At 45.2% G+C, this 16,833-nt stretch overlaps 1 protein-coding gene and 1 pseudogene across 2 annotated transcripts; both read right to left on the bottom strand.

The window, feature by feature from the left end:
• Positions 1-7,973: 7,973 nt before the first annotated feature.
• LOC119366044 (wall-associated receptor kinase-like 8) lies at positions 7,974-11,547 on the bottom strand. Of its 2 annotated transcripts, XM_037631704.1 has the most exons (3): positions 10,595-11,547; positions 9,747-9,854; positions 7,974-9,317 (listed from the first exon to the last, which is right to left on the bottom strand). In XM_037631704.1, the coding sequence occupies exons 1-3, from the start codon at positions 11,544-11,546 to the stop codon at positions 8,116-8,118; spliced, it is 2,262 nt and encodes a 753-aa protein (XP_037487601.1). In that variant the 5' UTR covers position 11,547; the 3' UTR covers positions 7,974-8,115. The 2 variants fall into 2 exon arrangements, with proteins under 2 accessions (XP_037487601.1, XP_037487602.1); XM_037631705.1 differs by lacking the exon at positions 9,747-9,854.
• A 1,231-nt stretch (positions 11,548-12,778) lies between these two features.
• LOC119361310 overlaps positions 12,779-16,833 on the bottom strand; it is a 5,200-nt pseudogene continuing 1,145 nt past the window's right edge.

Consider the following 16,833-nt stretch of genomic DNA (forward strand, 5'->3'; position numbering starts at 1 on the left):
GAAAACCGGTTCAACAAATCTTCTCATCTTCTATCTTGAGGATCGCCGAAATGCATTCGACGAGTTTACATGTTGGGTATCCGAGGAGCCCCTTTAAGTTTACGGCCTTTATCAATGCCTTATTATTTTTATGCCATGCCTCGGGTTTGAAGTTGTTCCCGGGCGGCAACGTCCTCTTGCGTCCGAGCTCCAACGCCGGACTGCATTTGAGGTATCTTTTGCAGCCGAGCACCAATGTCGGATTGCTTCCCAGCTCTAACGCCGGACTATGTATCCGAGCTCCAACGCCGGACAGTATCCGAGCTCCAACGCCGGACTATGTATCCGAGCTCCAACGCCGGACTATGTATCCGAGCTCCAACGCCGGACTGTATCCGAGGTGTCGTAAATCACCTTGGTTCAAAGAAGTTTGAAGGAGTTTAGCCGAGCTTAATGCCGGAAGTGCCCTCTATGGAGCCAGCCACTAGCGCCCGAGCTTTACGCCGGACTGCTTCTGAGGTGGTGCACCACCCCGAATGTGGGCCGATTTTTGTCAATATTTTTTGTTGGTGCAATTTATTCTCTGCCGAGATACATAGCCAGTAGTCCTCAAGGTGGGCATCGGTCTAAAACCCGAGATGCCCATGAAGGATGACATAAGACCGTTGATCCCCGTAGCTGCTGAGACTCAGGTTGATTTGGAAAATCGGTCTGAGGATCAAGTCCTAGTCCGGCAGAATACTTCGGGACACAAAAAGTGGCGCGCTCAGTCCTCGAGACTCAGGTTGGGTGCGGCCGACCAACCTGAGGATCAAAATCTCCTCGGAAACTGTATTGCACTTAAAATTTTCTGCATAGAGGAGGCAATGTAGTAGCCCCCGAGACACTGGTCGGGTGGCAACACCAGATCAGGGGATCGATGTGCCCTTTTAATATTTGTAAATAATAAGCCCGAAGCCCAGTAGCCCCCGAGCCTTAATGCGGACACGGGAGGCCGAATTAAGGATCGATATCCATAGTAAAATCACAAATTATGTGTAATGACTCTATGTATCCAAGTACTTTACGTCATTAATGCTCGGATCCGCATTGTACAAAACTTTGTTGACCGACCATCGGCTTCCACCTCCTCGGCCAATAGCCGAGGAGTGTTTGTCCTACTTTATAAAGCCTTTATGAGGGCAAAGATTTACAACAAACAAGGCAATCTGGCCATACGGTTTTATAAACAAAGGTACGCGAAGAGACATGTTATATTACTGTTTAACAGAAGAAATGTCTTCCAAAAAAATAGTCCCGCTATCGGTTCCTTTCTTTGGGTTGTCATGCTAAGCATGATCATGAAACCTCAGCTCCAATGTAAGAGCAAAATATCGAGGATTTAGTTTGGGAGGCCAGTTAATAGCCCCCGATAGTGTTCGGCGACAGTCGAGGTCAAGCCGTAAACACTTCGGCCATTGTTATGAATGGCCCGTCGTTTAACGCCGTCATCGGATCGCCGACCAGTTTACGCTTATTGTGACAGTCAGTTTTCGGCTTTCTCCACTGAGGTGCTTAACCATGTGAGCTGAAAGCACAATCGCAGTGGTTCTCCCTTTGCACACCTAGCCGAACAAAGCGGAACATAGGAGGCAAGCGCAGGAGCCGGGCAACCCAACTATTGACCGAAGACACAATTCGAAACTAATGCATATATAGCAATATCCGAGAATGTTTTTGCCGAATCTCTAAAGGTGTCCGGCATTGCACTGCGAGACTTGTGCTGAAAACACACAAATAGTTTAAAAGTGCCATGGGCTCGAAATGCCAAAAAACTTATTCAAAAGGTTAATATCCGAACTAGATCAAGTGTTCGGTGCCAATCCGAAAATTGGACTTTAGAAAAAAAAAGATGCTTCTGCCGTGCTTTAACATGACACATCCTATCTCAAAACTTCAAGCGGGTCAGCCTACGGCTTCAACCTCCGATCCCGAAGGCGGAGTACTTCTTACTAGGCCAGTTTAGCAAACTAAACTGTAGCGGCTTTGAGAGAGAAATTAGGCTCCCTGGCTAGTGACCGCACACTTGTGTCGAAAAAAGGAGTGATAAATAATAATAAAAACTTTGCAACGACTAAGAAGAAAAACACTTATCATAAAACGGCTCATATAAATTTAAGAGCCCCCAAGTGACTTGGGTAAAAGAATGATTGCATGTACCGAAGTACTTATATCATATCTATGTTCAACCGAACTTTACACGCGTCTTAACCGACCGTCGGCTTCTCCCTCTTTGGTCAAGGACCGAAAAATGTTATGTACTCCATCTATCGAGAATATCGACGGTGTTTCCAATAACCAGGCAATCAGGCCATAAGGCTGTAACAGACAAAGCGCGCTCAGAGAACTTATGCTATATTACTGCGAAGAGTAAGAAGCATCTTCGAAGAAAATAGTACCCCCACCGATACCTTTCTTTGGTGCTCATTGTTATTATGAGACTTGTGCAATAAATTTTTTGTACTCATGAGTTCCGTTGTGTGCCGACCATGATTAAAAACAATAAGAGCGCTAGCTTTCGACTTCACCCAGTCTGAGGTCCGGCTCGGTTGACCCGATCGTGACAATCGCAGAGGTGCTCCCTTTACTCCCTAGCCGAACAATCGGAAACGTAGGGGTAAGCACAGGAGCCAGACAACCCAGCTTGCAAATCGCTTAAGTCAATATGGTGCATATTGTGGCGTAATACACGAACAAGGAACGAAGCCGTACAAGTATAACCATATGCAAGAGGAAAAAGCTTCATGAAGGAAGCCCCCAAGTAAACGGGGTATTTGAATTTGCGCGTCACAAACAAAGTTTGGACAAGGAAATTTTTACAAGCAACTTTTTTCCAAAAAAGTATAATGCTTGGCTGAGCCGAACACAAGTTAAAATTTAAAACTTTGAGCATGAAGGCAACTTAGCTGGTTAATGTGTTTGGTATTGATGACGCGGTCCGAGCTTGATGCGGGACAAGGTTCCATCCCCGAGCCGGTCCCGAGGTGGCGGAGTAAAGAGCTCGGCACTCCGAAGTGGTGACATAGCACGGTCAATGCAGGACGGTAGGGTGATGCCGAAGTCCCCGGCATGGGGTAATGAAGTGTTGACGAAGCCCCCCGTCCAGCCGAGGTGACGCCAAAGGATATAGTCCGGCTGGATCATTTTCCTGTGCACAAAAAATAGTGCAAACCGGAGATAATAGTAATAATAATAAAAAAAATCGTTGCATAACAAATAATTTATGCAAAGTGAGTAATAAAAGAAATATGGCCTGGCGCCAAAGTCAATGTCAATGCAGGGCGGCGGCGTGATGCGGTAAAGGCATGGCAAGACCTGAATTCACAGGTTGGTTCGACTTCCGGATGCGGCGTTCGCCGGACTATGTACGGAAACTGACCGAACCACCATGCGACCATGCGGCCATCATTTGATAGACATGCGTACATATGACGGACAAACCAGAGTAATAATTCATTGAGAAAAATGAACCCTAACAAGCAAAACATATTAGGATTAATAGCACCTGGCTTATTTGTTGTAGCAATCCGAAGAAAGGTGATTCCCAAAATTGGGACTCGATCCGCACACCTATCGCCCGATGGGCAATAAAGCAACAGCATGGCGATGCTGACAAAGGTTGGCTCGCCGAGGCAAAGCCCTCGGTCCAGCTAACGTGACGGAGCTGGTCGGCCAGCGACGCCGAAGTCTCTGGAGTAGGTTGATGAAGAGATGATGAAGCCCCCGGTCCAGCGATGCAGGTCGTGACGTGGTCGATGCCGGCTTGATGAAGTGACCGTGTGGCGATGCAGGTGTGCCCGCTCCGTGTAAACCGTGGGGCGGCGATGTTGGTGACGATTTATCCTTCGCGATGCTGAACTATTGTTCGGCTGGCCGAGATGATGATCCGAAGAAATTGAGCTCGGCTCAACAAAGCAACGACGTGTCTAACGCAGGTCGGCCGCCGTGGAGTGATGTTGTCGGGCTGGTTTGACACCGGCGCGACGGTGAAGTTCGTATTGCAAGAATACTTTTAATACTACTGGGATGTGTTTGAGAATAAAACATAACACCCCATACGAAAACTTCCTTCAAAAAGGATGTCCGAGATCCCGTTCATAAAGAAGATGAATTCGGGTCGGATTCGTTCTCGCGCAGAAAGTAGATCCAAAAAGTGACGCACTAATCGGAAGTTTCCCGGAGTTTGGACGGTCGGATCGAGCTGAATTTTTGGCAGGTGGTAGATATGGTAATTCCGCAGCAAATCAACGGTTGGATCTTCCAAAGGACATCCGAGATAGATGCTGGATACCACGCCCTAAACTCGTCCAGATTCTCGTCCAGATTCAACAGGGCTCCGGTATATCAGAGATTACCGGAGATTCCTCCATCGGAACTTGACGAAATTTTTGCAGGGTTGTTGTAGACTTAATTCCGCATAATTTCACCGAAGTAATTGTTTAGGCGACACTCGAGGAGGCGGTGGCGGCGGATACAAGTTTGCTGTCCAGAAAAACAGCACGGTCGCCTGAGGGCAATGTTGACGTTGAGCCCCCGAGCTCCATGGATGACTCCTCCATGATCTTGATAGAGATCGGAGTTGGTGTTGATGAAGGCCCTCATCCGAACATGACGATCGGAGGTAGGGCGTAGTCCTCGGTCAAGCCAAGGTGACCAGTCGAGCTGGTGACGAAGAAGCCGACGTCGCAGTTGACCTGCAGTCGAGCCATTGATCCTTTAGCCGATCACACAGCGGAACTCTCAATGAAAGCACCAATGTCGGTGTCAAAACCGGCGGATCTCGGGTAGGGGGTCCCGAACTGTGCGTCTAGGCGGATGGTAACAGGAGACAAGGGACACGATGTTTTACCCAGGTTCGGGCCCTCTTGATGGAGGTAAAACCCTACGTCCTGCTTGATTAATATTGATGATGTGTGTTACAAGAGTGGATCTACCACGAGATCAAGGAGGCTAAACCCTAAAAGCTAGCCTATGGTATGATTGTTGTTGTATATGTCTATCGACTAGCCTGTCCCGGTTTATATAATGCACCAGAGGCCTAGGATAATAAGAGTCCTAGCCGAATACGCCGGTGGGGGAGGAGTCCTTGTCTTGATCGCCAAGCCTTGTTGATTCTTCCTTGTATGCGGTAGCTGTCCGGACTGGCCCATGAGTATACGGCCATGGGGGTCCTCGGCCCAATCCAACTGATCGGGAGACGACGCGTTGAGTACCCCCTAGTCCAGGACACCGTCAACGGGCTTGGCGGCGGTGAAGACATGATCGAACCGAAGCTAGCTGATACCAAATTGTTATGGCGCTGCTAGAAGGAGGGCGTGAGAGGGCCGGCCGGGGGTCTTTTTGCCCACGGCCGGGCAAGAGGGAAGGGATTTCCTTCTTAATTCTTGCTTGATTAGATTGATACATCTCCTCTCTTTATATAGAGAGGTTTACTTGACTTCCAAGCAAGGCTTACTGGACCCCTAAGCAAGCGACCCTTATCTCTAATTAACCCTAAGACTAACGGGCCCATTAGGCCCATTACGTACTCTAACAGTATGTGTGTGCAAATTTTTAGTTGTGATAATGCATTGATCCCTTATTCAGTTTGTGTTCTACAATTGTTCATTATTTTAGCCTTTTCTCATAATACATCTACTTGAGATTCTTCTGAGTGCCTTATATGAGTACTTTATTGAATTTGCTACTGTTAATGCTATATCAAAGTAAAGGTAAACATGTGTTGCTTTTCTGCTTAGAAAACCTTCACCTTAGCCAGAGATGATGGCCATCCATGTGTATGTGTGTGCTAATTTTTAGTTGTGATATTGCAGGTGCATGATGCTGATATGCCGAGGTTCTTAGGGTTTACTCCTATGGAAGGCTTCCTGTTCCTATTTGCAGTTTAATCTTTTCCTACTTGGAGGCAAGCAGAGGGAAGGCATCTCATTTCGATGCCTATAGACACCTGGCTTCTTCTATAGCTATGTTCAATCAACAAAGCTGGCTAGGATGCTCCGAAGCTCTGCTTTCGAGGTACGCCCTTATAACTTTATGGATTCCAAGGAATTACAGAGTGATACTTCCTCCATTTCAAAATATAGTGCTTCCTTTATTCCCGTGCTTCAACTTTGACCATAAATTTAACCAACGAGACTGGTGAATTCGTATTCAAAAGAAGTTTTCAATTATATAATTTTTTTCTCCTGTCGCAGTCGGTCTCGTTGGTTAAATTTATGGTCAAAGTTTGACCTCGGGAAGTGCGGACACACTATATTTTGGAATGAAGGGAGTATTACTCTACAAGAATTCTTAGATAACTCGGCATTTCAATTCTTGAAACATTGAATTTTGTGCAAGTTTAAGCAACTTATTTCATATTTAACATCAATATTCAATGCCATCATATATTAATGAAATTTCCTACCATTATACTTGAAAATACACGGATGGGGCAACGCGCACCACCAATGATCTAGTAAAACTGTGCAATTGGAGGTGGGGCGAGGGATATCAACCCAGGATTAATGAACATTAACAATATCATAGAATATTTAGTGAGGATCTGATTTCATGGGGTTCATGCTTCTGTACTAGCTCCAGCCCTGCTTGGCGGCGTCGATGACGGCGACGATGCGCTCGTGCCATGAGGGAGGACAAAAGATTCAACTTGCCTTTTATGCATGGACGGGTAAAACAAAACTAGTTTAGTGTTTTAGGGGGAATATGTTTTATCTAGTAGCAAAGGTTGGTAATTTTCATTATCTTAAATCTAATGGTCACAAACTTTATCCCTCAAATAAACGGTCAGATTTTTGCTCTTCTTTGGAATTTTCATGCAATTGTTTCCTTTTCCTGGTTGCTCGTCATGTACTTTTAATACATAATAGATTTTCATGTGAGTTGTTTTTCTTGACTCGTTGCACATCAGGTATTTTTTGTAATATACAATAGATAGATGTCACAGAGATCATGTGCAAAGTAAGTGGCTGTATCCACATCCCAGTTCAACCACAAATTTTCTTTAAATTATTACACATAAAGAAGTATACAACAATGAGAAGTGTTTAACGGATTATCAAAAGAAAGAAAACCGGACATAACTCTTAGATGGTTAGGTTTCGTATGATGGAACGCCACTGGTGCCCGCATTTTCTGGATTTATTTCAGGCTTTTTTAGCAATGTTCGTTTAGTGGGAGGAGACATTCCCGTAGTGACTTCATCGATCTTAAGATGTTGTGCCAGCTCAGTATCTCGAAGGTGCTCGTAGGGGTAGTGTGTGTATATGAGCATTTGTGATTGTACCATCTAAAAAAGGATTATGAAAAGAATAATATTAGTCATATAAAAAATATTCCAACTACAAGAGTGAACCGGAAGAGAATATGATAGATAAGTAAAATAAAAATGACACTAGGAGTTCAGGTTATGCATGAAATCTAACAGATTATTAAGATCTTTATTGGCTATACTTGTAAAAAAATCTAAAGGAGGTCATGGTAGAAAACAATGGAGGCAGAGGTTGGCAATGACTTGACATGGGAGATGTTGGGTTGTGTGAACTCTCTCTTCTTGTTGCTTCCAAAAGGTAAAGTAAACAACATACTAGTATCATTTTTACAGACCTAGATGATCAAGGTAAGAGATGGGCAAGTAGGCATAGATTAGCTAGTGAACTTCGAGTTATTTATCTAATTGCTTCCATGCCTCATTCCTTCGCCTAATCAAAATCCATAAGTTCTAGATTTTCCAAGCCAATGCTAAATTTGCATTGCCTTCTGAAGTTCTCATCAATGAAAGTACCTACAACAAAGCATTTCAGAAGTTTATTTATAGATAATATCCATCGATCTTCAAATTTCTGCGACGCAAATTCAGCATAGGGATGCGAAGTATTTACAGAATGTACATTCATAGATACCTGTCAACGTATATTCTCGCAAGGTTTTGAAACTCAGTATCAAGAACTCGATGTTTTAACTGTAAATAGTGTATCCGGGATAAATTTATTTACTTTCACATACAGAGTTATACATGACCCCGAGTGGTTATAATTCAGAGTTCCAAATTGGCGCCCAAACTAATAATGGCAATAACACTTCACAATGTAAGGAAAATCATCTTGGAATTTCAGATGATTGGATGAACTCTTTTTCCAAGCTGTACAGTCTGGTTCCTTCTCCGCCTTTGCTTCCCTTGTATGACTGATCATTTATAGCATTCTGGTTCACTCTTGTGATCTGAGAACTAAGATTGACTGTTGAGTTCTGAACATCCTCAAGCGTTGTCTCCACTTGTCTCATTGTAGGCCTTTCTTCACCTTTTAAACTTAAGCATGCTTCTGCCAGTCTTGCAACCACCTCAGCATCTTCAGCCCCTCCCTCCTCAACAATTTTTGTATCCAGAATATCTAATAATCGATTGTCCCTTATAAGAGACACAAAATGCGATGCTAGGCTTGTGACTTCTGACGAATGGGAATGAAAAACTGGTGTCACCCTTGTCAGTAACTCTGCTAGGATGACACCAAAGCTGTAAACATCGCTTTTCTCCGTGAGTCGACTAGTGTAGTAGTATTCAGGATCAAGGTAACCATGGGTTCCTTGAACAACTGTAAGTATTCCTGTCTCGTCTATTGCAATTGACCTTGAAGCTCCAAAATCCGATACTTTTGATGTTAAAGTATCAGTAAGTAGAATATTGGCACATTTGATATCTCTGTGGTATACTGATATTGAAGCAGCAGAGTGTAGATATGCAATGGCCCTTGCAGTTTCCAATGCTATCCTCAATCGAGTTTTCCATGACAAATGGTTCTCACTTTGGCCATGGAGATGACAAGAGAGAGTTCCATTCGATATGAACTCATAAACTAATAGAGGAACTTCTGTCTCGAGACAACAACCAAAAAGTTTCACCACATTCCTATGGTTTATCTGTGAAAGTATGGCAACCTCATTTATAAACTGGTCGATTTCCCTCTGCACAACAATTTTGGCCTTCTTGATGGCCACGACACGTTGATCAGATAAGATGGCTTTATACACTGTGCCATGCCCACCGCCGCCAAGTATCCGATTATGATCAAATTTGTTGGTTGCTTGTTCTAGCTCTTCTAAGCTAAAAATCTTCATCTTTTCGGCTATATCTTTGTTCGAAGAGATTAACTGTTGCAGAAGCAGTCCATGGTTTTTCTTAAAGAATTTTTGTCTGGTCTTCTTGGCTCTTCGTTTCTTGAGTTTTTTTGTGACTTGGGCAACACCTAGGAGTGAAAATAGTAGGCCAAAACCAGCAACAATTGCTATTATGGTAATTAGACCTGCAGAAAGTGAACATAAGATTGATTGAACAATATATGTTGTGTTCACTTCAAGAAATCAAGCTGCCAAGCTCAATTTTTTCAGACTGCTCAATTGTACCATGAAAAGGTTTTCTTGGGAAATATGACTATCTACTGGGCCATTCATATTGGAAGTACTTTATACTCGTTCTTTTAGTTATCCATGTTTGTGTGATCTACAACCCTATTCATGATTTGAGTAAGCATTAGAGATAACTGTAAACAGAATATTAAGCAGTTAGGTCCTAGTAATAGTGGTATTTAACAAAAATAAGTTTCTAATATAACTTTTTTGTATTTTAGTTCAGGGACAAAAACTAAGCTCACAATAATTGAGGAACAAAACATGAAAGTTTCTCTCTGCAATTATCAACAACGAAAGACTTATATCAAGTGTTTTTTATGTACCTGCTAAGCTGATGATTCTTTTCTTTGCTGAGCATCGGTATGTCCCTGGCATATTGATGCATGTTCCATGGCAGGGATAAACATCTGGTCGTAAGCACTCATCGATATCTGAAGGGGGGAAACACAATGTTGGAAACAAGGGGGTTTTACATCGAATGGTAAAAACTAAGACAACACATGCATGTTCTCATTTTCATTTCTGTTGAACCAGTCCTGATCAACAATGAACACAGCAAAGGCGTCCATTCCCTGCCCAGACCGCTGTCTGTGGGATAGCCATCTAATGTCGTCTATCACCATATACCTATAAGTGTTCGTTATAGCAAGGTGAGTACATGACATATTCCGCAAGACTTACTGGAGACCTACACTATTTATGCATCATGTATCAAAAGGGGGTAACGGGTTTAGCGGCAGCAAGCACTGAGCGTATACAAACCATCAACACGCGTTGTGCAACGCAACCCCACTGGTTGCGCCCTCGTGGAGCATCTATCCTATCGCAAACATAACAGAGCCTTGCATTCCCCTTCGCACCACCCACGAAGAAGAACCCCCAAGTCTTTTATTTGGCAAGTTTTATTATTTAGTAAGAAGAAGATGGGTGTGACTAGTTCTCAATCGACTGGGATTTAACCAAGTCTCACTCAAGTGACATAATATGCAAGAGAGAAAAAGAAAAAAAGAAAAAGAAAAATTTGTATGATCTCAATGTAAAATCTCACGGATATAGCATCGACCGAGTCTTAACGAAGTCTCAGTCGACTGAGAGTTAGCAAGACTGTAAGAAGATTTAACAAAATCCTAAAGGATGATGAACAGAGGGAAAGTTGGGAGAGCGGTGGTACCTTGACATCCGTCAACGATGTACGAGTTGCCTTCGTATCCATCCGAGCAGTTGCACCTTACTTTGTTCACTGCGTCGCCGATGTAGGCAGCGAAGCTGTTGGAGCTTATGCATCTCCAACGAGATGCAGAACGTGGATCCTTCACGACCAAGTCACGGTCGCTATCTACGTCTAGCCACCATTGCAGCACGGTGGGCATGCTGGACGGACCGTTACCGAAATCATCATTGACGAAATCATTGAAGCTGACAGTGTTCTGCATGGTGCCTACGAACCACTCGCGATCGACTATGAACGCGGCCACCGACGCACGGCTTTGGCCCGTGTACGCTGTCACCGTATCGTCCAAATCCTTGAACATCACCTGGTACCCGGGGTAGTGCTGCGCGATGGTCGTCCAGCAGCAGCCGACGCCCGTGCACAAGGCGTCCCGGGTTTTCCCGTTGCACAGCGTGGAGCACGTGCTGACATACTCGCGCCCCCCATCGCTGACTGCGACGAGGTAGCTGATGAAGTTGCACCCGATGGCCACAAAGACGTTGTGCTCCGTGGACACCGCGAGCTGCGCGCCGCTCTTGTACACTTCCGGCAGGCCGCCGTACCACGAGTAGTTGTAGCCGATAGATCTCCTCGCGCCGACGGCACCGTTTGTGTAAAGTGGTCGGAATGCCACGACCTTGGTCTGGACATGCACCGTGCCGTCCGCCAGGGAGATGGCGTCCACCTCCACGCTGTCGCCCAGGAGCAGCTTTGGTGGATGGCGCGTCTCGTCGCAGGTGAGGTTGAAGCCCTTGCGAAAGCAGCCTCGCCGGAAGCCGAAAGGGTAGGGGACGGTGACGTTGCCGCAGGCCTGCGGGCACCCAGGTAAGGCTACCTGGACGGCGGCGACGGCTGTCGCCATGAGGAGCTGAAGTGCCGTCACCGTTGCGAGGATGAGCTTTGCTTGTGACATGCTGTTGGGCAAGCTTGGCTTGGGAACTTGCTAGACAGCTCACAGTCGTACTAGTAGTCTATCTCCTCCATAATTGGTGTAGAAAAACTTTGGTCATCTAAGTTGACTTCAACGCCGACCAGATACAGTAGTACGTACGCGTATAGACTAGTCAATGTAAGCATGCTGCACTCCCTATCTATATCTAGTAGCTGAATTAATAAACGCATAGACTAATCCTGCCTGTCTAGTAGCTCGAGTGACATCTCAATCGTCCTATTTGGATATAAACTTGAGCTCAAACAGGGACGTCTCTTTGGTACAAGCTGGAAAGTCTATGCCGTCGTAAGAAAGGAAAGGGAAGCGAATGTGGCATAATAATCAGTGATTTGACAGTCTTGTGTTTTATATGTGGAAACTCAAACTCGTGTCCAACTTGGCTACTGTTGGTCACAGCATGCCATCCGAATTGGGTGGATGGAGTGCGTTCGGCAGGTAGGTTCAAGAGCTCGCTGAAGGTTCCCAGGCTACAAGGCAATGGCAATTTTGGTGACCAACCGGCCGAGAGCGAAAGAAGAAAGTACCTCGATGCAGCTCGGTCCCGCCCCGCCTAGGTGCCATCGACTCCCCGCTCGGCCGGAACTCACTTTCCACTTTGTTTTTTCGTGGATCATCATCTCCTGGTGAGCATTTCATCGAACACCTCGCTTGCACGGTCGGGAACTACAAATCGAACCAAGGAACCCGTGACGGCAATCTTCTATCTATTCACAGGAAATTATTGACTCTTTAACGAGTTTCTCACCGTTGATTCCGATCCCCATCGACTCAATCAGCAGCGAGCAACAAGCCACCAATCACCTCGGGAAGAAACTACAAGAGGTGGACTGCCCTGCGACTGCAAGAATGCACGACCGCCTGGCTGCCGGTCTCCCGCGTCCCCGCAGCCCTCGCCGCACCGGCCGCCAGGCGCCGTGCTGCGGAGCAGATCCCCATCCCCCAGCCAACGACCAGCGCAACCGGCCAACCGCCGCGCTAGCATATGCTTGCAAGTTGCAACAAAGCATTGTCTTTTCATCTTCAGTGCTCTCAAGTTTACATGATGCTAATACCACACTTGGATGGGAACTATTTACAGTATGTACATTCGTGGATCCGTCAACATATTTTTCTCGCAAACTTCTAGTAATATTCAGCGCGACAAACTATATGTCATTATCTGAATTCATTTTATTTACTTTCACATATTTGGTTCTACATCACCCACTAGCATAGGAAATACACATGTGGTTATAACCCAGAGTTCCTAACATACATTATGTATTGTGGGCTTGTGGCACCAGAACTAATATAATAACTCAACATTTTGCCATGCAAGTAAAGTCATCTTGGAATTTCCGATGATTGGATGAACTCTTTTTCCAAGCTGTATAACCTAGTTCCTTCGCCGCCTTTGCTCCCCATCCATGGCTGGTCTTTCAAAGCACTTTGGTTCACTCTTGTAATCGGAGAACTGAGCTTGACCTTTGAGTTATGCACATCTTCCAGTGTTGTTTCCACTTGCCTCATTGTAGGTCTTTCTTCCCCTTTTAAGCTTAAGCATGCTTTTGCAAGTCTTGCAACCACCTCAGCATCTTCAACTCCTCCTTCATTAACAATTTGTGCATCAAGAATGTCTGACAGGCGATTGTCGCTCATTAGTGATACAAAATGTGATGCTAGGCTTGTGCCTTCTGATGAATGAGAAGAAAAAACTGGTGTCACCCTTGTCAGCAGCTCTGCTAGGATGACACCAAAGCTGTAAACATCACTCTTCTCCGTCAGTCGACTAGTGTAGTAGTATTCGGGATCAAGGTAACCATAGGTTCCTTGGACAACTGTAAGTATTCCTGTCTCGTCTATTGAAATTGACCTTGATGCTCCAAAATCAGATACTTTTGCTGTTAAAGTATCAGTAAGTAGTATATTGGCACATTTGATATCTCTATGGTATACTGATATGGAAGCAGCAGAGTGTAGATAAGTAATCGCCCTTGCAGTTTCCAATGCAATCCTCAGTCGATCTTTCCATGAAAAATGGTTCTCACTTTGGTCATGGAGATGACACGAGAGAGTTCCGTTCGATATGAACTCATAAACTAGTAGAGGAACTTCTGTCTCGAGGCAGCAACCAAAGAGCTTCACCACATTCCTATGGTTTGTCTGTGAAAGTATGACAACCTCATTTATAAACTGGTCGATTTCCCTCTGCACGACAATCTTGGCCTTCTTGATGGCCACGACACGTTGATCACATAAGATGCCTTTATACACCATGCCATGCCCACCACCGCCAAGGATCCGATTATGGTCAAATTTGTTGGTTGCTTGCTCTAGCTCTTCTAAGCTGAAAATCTTCATCTTTTCGGCTATATCTTTGTTCGAAGAGATTAACTGTTGCAGAAGCAGTCCATGGTTTTTCTTAAAGAATTTTTGTCTGAACTTCTTGGCCCTTTGTTTCTTGAGTTTTTTTATGATTTGGGCAACACCTAGGAGGGAAAACAGTAGGCCAAAACAAGCACCAATTGCTATTATGGCAATTAGACCTGGAGAAAGCAAACGTAAGAATGATAGAAAAGTATATGTTGTGCTCACTTCAAGAAATCAAGCTGCTGCGCTAAATCTGTTTCAGACTACTCAACTTTACCATGAAAAAGTTTTCTTGGAAATATGAATATCTACTGGACCATTCATATTTGAAGTACTTTATAGTCGGTTCTTTTTCTTTCCTTTTGTTATCCATGTCTAAATGATCTACAACCCTACTGATGATTTGAGTTAGCATTAGAGATAACTAACTGTAAACTGAAGATTAAGCAGTTAGGTCCTAGCAGCAGCAGTATTCTAGTAAAACTTGTCTGTATTTTAGTTCAGCGAGAAAAACTAAACTCACAATAGTTGAGAAACAAAACATGAACCTTTCTTCTTCTTTTTTTAGGGTAAAACATGAACTTTTCTATTTGTAATTATCACTAACAAGCCTTATATCGAGTGTTTTTTTGTGTGTACCTGGTAAGCTGATGATTCTTTTCTTTGCTGAGCATCGGTATGTCCCTGGCATATTGGTGCAGGTCCCATTGCAGGGATAAACATCTGGTTGTAGGCACTCATCGATATCTGAAGGGGAAAAAGCACACTGTTGGAAAGCAGGGGGGGTTTATACATCAAATGGAAAAAACCTAAGATAGCACATGCATGTTCTTTTGTAATGTTATAACTACCACAACTACGTAAGAACACAGCTGAAAGTACTATTAACATACCTTGGCACCCATAAGTGATATAAGGGTTGCCCTCGTATCCTTGAGAACAGTGGCACCGTCTTTTTTCATAATCTCCGAAAACGTAATAGCTATCGCTGTTCAAGCTTGAACATCTAAATTCAGAAGAATTGGGCCCAACAGACAATGATAACATGTCCTCGTTGCCGATCAAATCCAACCACCACTCCAACACTGCTGGTACACTCTCAACCATGGTTTTCTCAAATGGATAGGTGAAGTTGAGCATCATCTCATTTTCATTTCTGCTGAACCAGTCCTGATCAACAATGAACACATACACACCGGTGTATGATGAGAAGTCAGGTCTCAGCGCAGCGAGTGGTGTAACTTGGATGCCATAGCATGGCAGCTCCCACACGATGGATGCGCGGCAGCGGCCAATGCCCGAGCACGATGTGCCAGTGAAGTTCTGATGGTTGTCCAGGCACACAGCGGCATAGGTGCTGGTCTGGCTCCCGTCCTGACTATGGAGCCCCCTTGGATGGCCAAGCTGAGCTACGATGTTGCATCCAATTGCCACAAACCAGTTCCACGCGCTTGATACCGAGAAGGGCCAGGTTACTGCAGGGCCGGACCATGAGCCGTTGAACTCAGAGAAGCTTGATCGCAAAACCTTGCTCCGGATACGCACCGTGCCATCAGTCAAGGAGATGCCAAGCACTTCCATGCCATCGCCCAAGAACAGCCTCGGTGGGTACTGCGTCTCGTCACAGGTGAGACCAAAGCCCTCGTGGAAGCAGCCTTTGCTGATGCCGAAAGGGTACGGCACGGTAATGTGGCCGCAGCTTTCGGGGCAGCCGGGCAAGGCTATTGGCCCTGCCGCCAGTGGCACCACCAGGAGCTGAAACATGAGTGCTCCGATGGTGCCAATCGGAGCTCGACGGGAACAAGGGATCGAAATCGACATCTCTCTGGGCGCACTAGTTGAACACAGCTATTCATGTCTCTGTTTGAAGCTAGCAACTCGAACATAGGCTCTTAACTACCAGCTGGCTGGTACCCCTTCTGCGCTTGACTTCAATGTCCAATGAGGCGGCTACCAGTAAACAGAATTGACTAAAGCATGACGGACCGATTGATATACTTCCAAGAAAGTTTCAATCAGGATAGGTTTTGTATACGTAAGAGGAAGTTTCAATGCAGAAGTAGTCGTGGCCCTATTTAAGGCACATGAATCTGTCCGGTTCCAATTGGCTGAGATGATTCAAGAACCGTCTTTTGTTTCCCAACTGTGAGATAGCTAACCAGATTTAGCACATGGAGACTGAACTTTCTAATGTGGAATTCTTGTGTTACGCGAGAACCCGATGCTGAAAGTTCCCTCTTATAAGAGTTGATGAGACTATTTTATACTCCTACATTACTACTAATCCGCATCAAGCATTTCATCGAACAGATCGCCTGCAAGCCAAAATGGAGTAAGAACGGCGTGCTGCTCGCCGTTGATTCCGATTCCCATGCCATGGAGTAGCAACCACTTCGGGCAGAAGTTAGAAGAGGTGGACTCACCTGCGAGTGCACGACTCCTCTGCACATCTGCGCCACCGGCCACCCGCCGGGCATCCGCACACCATTCGCCTCGTTTTCTCTCTCTTTCTCGACTAGGGAGCCTCGTTTTCTCTCTGGTGCATGGGCTGTGGACTTTGGTTATTTTTCTCATTGGATGGGTCTCGACTATGTTGTTCTCTAGAGGTTAGCTTCAGAGAAAGCAGTGCCAGATGACCGCCTGAGTTGAAATGTTCGCATAAAAGAACAGTACTACTTGCCTAAGAGCATCTACACCCGGCCGCCCCAAAACCGGCCTCTAACGTGCGGGCGGTCTGACCGATCACGAAAATGTGACCCACATGGACGCCTCAAACGGGGCTCAAACATTCAGGCTAACCGACACCTCTCATATTCTGCCTAAATATGAAGTGGATATGAAGGCACTCGAAATCACCCGGAAACTACATCTCCTCCGTCGCCGCAGTGTGAACGTCGCA

This window comes from Triticum dicoccoides, chromosome 2B (assembly GCF_002162155.2).
Source record: "Triticum dicoccoides isolate Atlit2015 ecotype Zavitan chromosome 2B, WEW_v2.0, whole genome shotgun sequence".
NCBI classification, from domain to species: domain Eukaryota; kingdom Viridiplantae; phylum Streptophyta; class Magnoliopsida; order Poales; family Poaceae; genus Triticum; species Triticum dicoccoides.